The sequence below is a fragment of the Sinocyclocheilus rhinocerous genome, unplaced genomic scaffold (genome assembly GCF_001515625.1).
Source record: "Sinocyclocheilus rhinocerous isolate Xijiao unplaced genomic scaffold, SAMN03320098_v1.1 scaffold257, whole genome shotgun sequence".
Lineage (NCBI taxonomy): Eukaryota > Metazoa > Chordata > Actinopteri > Cypriniformes > Cyprinidae > Sinocyclocheilus > Sinocyclocheilus rhinocerous.
Window position 1 is genome coordinate 1,629,376 of NW_015634026.1, and position 3,006 is coordinate 1,632,381.

Here is a 3,006-nt window from a genome sequence, read left to right on the forward strand (position 1 = left end):
TTATTGTGAATGTTACCCTGTGTGTTGATGTCTACCCTGTCTGGATCTCCTGTTGTCATGTCATTAAATATCCTTTTCTTCGTCGTCCTGCCTGATCTCTGGAACACCCTGCCCGTGACAGATTTATTGAATAATTAAGTAAATATAATTCCTTAATTTACCTTTGTAAAGAAATCTCATTGCTCTCTCTGCTGTCTCAGACGACGACATCTTTACCTGTGTCGGCCACCGTAGCTTCTCTAAAGGGAGGCAAAGAGGGAGGGGTGAGCGGTGGACTGAGCCGTTGGTTGCAATTCGCAACCTCACCGTTAGATGCCGCTAAAATTTACACACTGCTCCTTTAAGTTGTTAAACTATGTTACTGATAAAATCGCCAGAGTAGCGCTAACATTAGGGGCCATTCACACAGAACACGTCTTTGCGTCTAAAAACGCGAGACGCAGTGTTTAGGGATGTTTTTTTTTTTTAAAGCGCAGTGTAGAACTTGAGTGTCTCGAGACGCGCTTTTGAGAGGTGATGCAATAACGACAATAACGTAAATAATAGAAATAGCCAAACAGCAGAATTGATAGATGCGAGTTTTGACATGGAAAAAAAGAACAGCCACTATGAGCGCCTCCTCTGCCAAGTTGCCGTCAAATAAAACAGTTGTTATGCCAACTTGCTTGCCCCGCCTCCAAATTCTACTGATTGGTCCACTGCTTTGGAACTGACATTAATGATGAGCAAGGCTGCGTGTAAAAGTTGAAATTCTTTTAGTTTTTTTAACTTGACACGGCATCTTAAAAACGCGGCGCTCATTTGCGAGGCGCTGCAAAAGACGCCAGATGTGTCATCCCCATTTCAACATCGCCTTTTTACAGTACCTCAAACAGCAGAGATAGTAGAGATGGTGACAGACAGACAAAGGTCAAAGTAGCTCCTCAGTTACAAATGAACCTCACAAAGTTTGTTTTAAAAGTCCAGATGTTCAGCCATTACATTACGACATACAGAGAAGTCACAAGATATCATTTCTAATCCACATCCTGTTCAAATGAAGACAGAGGTTAAGTTCAAGCCCACAGAGCGGTCACAGTCACATCAATAGTGGTGCATACTCACCAAAAAAAACAAAAAACACATCGGCTTTTACTTCTGTTTTCTCGAATACATGACCTCAGTTTTTGCTTCAGAATAGGCTACACGTTGTGTTTGTTTCATGGTGTGTTACTGAATCTCTGATTAGTGAGCTCCTCTACTACTATTTCTCATACAGTGTTTTATCAAACCCTTACATTTCGGTGTGTAATAAAAATAAAACAGGGAAATACCTTGCATTTACATAGAAGGCTATACTAGCGCCTGTAGAAAACCCCCAAAATACCATACAGCAATGCATTAAAAACCACTCAGAACATCTTAAAGGTGTCATGAACTGAGAAATCTAATTTCCCTTGATCTTTCGACCAGAGGTGGAAAGAGTGCGAAAATATTCTACTCAAGTAAAAGTACCATTACATTAATGAAATTGTACTTAAGTACAAGTAAAAGTACCAGTCTAAAAATCTACTCAAGTAAAAGTGAAAAAGTAGCTCGTTTAAAATTTACTCAGAGTAAAAAATTACATAGTTACATTATAACAGTGGGAGGGAGGCAAAAATGGGATAGGCCAAGGGTGTCAAACTCAGTTCCTGGAGGGCCACAGCCCTGCACAGTTTAGATATAACCCTAATTAAACACATCTGATCCAGCTAATCTAATCATACTGAAGTGGCATTAAGGTGTATTTACATACTGTTTAATGCAGGACATGGATGCATTTAACCTGCAGTTACAAATGCAGAAATAATGTTTTGATATATAAGACATAAAGCGTTGAATACTCATTTGAAACAAATACAAAAATAAAAAACAAAAAGATACTTTAAATGTGAAATTAAAACCGCCAGTAGGTGTCAGCAAGTCACTGTTAATAAGTGAGTCATTGCGATTAGTCTATATACTAGACTTCACGGCACTCTGTAGAAGTGTTTTGTTTGTTTTTTGGCAAAATACTGATAATGTCAAATCTCACATCACTAAAACAACAATTACGATATTATCGCAGGCGATATATATCACACACCCTGCACCACTGTCGTGCGACAAAAGACCACCTCTGCAGAAAATCGTCAACGCCTACTTTATTATGCTTACATTATTGTTCCATCTCACATCTCACATCTTACTGTCATATGTTTTCCCTGGTATTTTTCTTTGAACCGGTGGATGTCAAAGGTTAACAGTACTATTACCAACATTTATTGAAACATGATCTGTTTGAAAAGTTACTTTTCTGTGCCTACAGTGCAATTTCAAAATCACCTGTGTGTGAAAATGTGTATATAGCAAATACTGTATAGTCTCTTAATTGTTTTGATTGTTCTCTTGCACAAAGCAGTGGGCATAGCAGAAACTTTTCTTAGTAAGTAAAAGTAACTAAACACTGAGTACTTAGCATGTTTTAACGTATAATGAAATATACGGTAGAAATTTACAAAGAAAAGTATTGATCATCATACATGTTCAGTGTGAGTATTAGTTCGGTTCTGGTTTTTTAGGTTGTGTACTATAATAAGATGGAACAGCTTTCGGTGACTTCCTGTGTGAAATCTAAACAGGATATTGTTCTGGCTGTGCAAATGCTATTTGAGGTAAAAGTATGGTTTCATTTAAATTCTTTACAGAAAATATTGCCAAATTATTAAACATAGTGGAAGTTTAATACTGAAAATAATTTAGTTATTTATTTTTGTGTGTATATATATATATATACATTAAGCATTCTTAATTAATTGGAAGAATTAAAAAAATGCTTAGTGTCATTTAAACGTATGACTTCAGGTCAAATACATCTACGTATCTGATTAACATTTATAACTTATAAGTAGATTGCATAAGGCATGGTAAAGATTGTATGTGTTTTTGGATTGGCTTTATGGGTTTTAAAGATTCTGAAAGTCACCGATCGAACCACGTGCGCGC

At 36.9% G+C, this 3,006-nt stretch overlaps 1 protein-coding gene across 1 annotated transcript in view; it reads left to right on the plus strand.

Annotated features, from left to right (window-relative positions):
- Positions 1–3,006, plus strand: part of LOC107745223 (myelin-associated glycoprotein-like) — a 17,350-nt gene that overhangs the window by 4,271 nt on the left and 10,073 nt on the right. Inside the window, exon 3 of the mRNA XM_016559078.1 lies at positions 201–286. Within this exon, the coding sequence (XP_016414564.1) occupies positions 201–286 (86 nt within the window). The remainder of the gene's footprint in view (positions 1–200; positions 287–3,006) is intronic.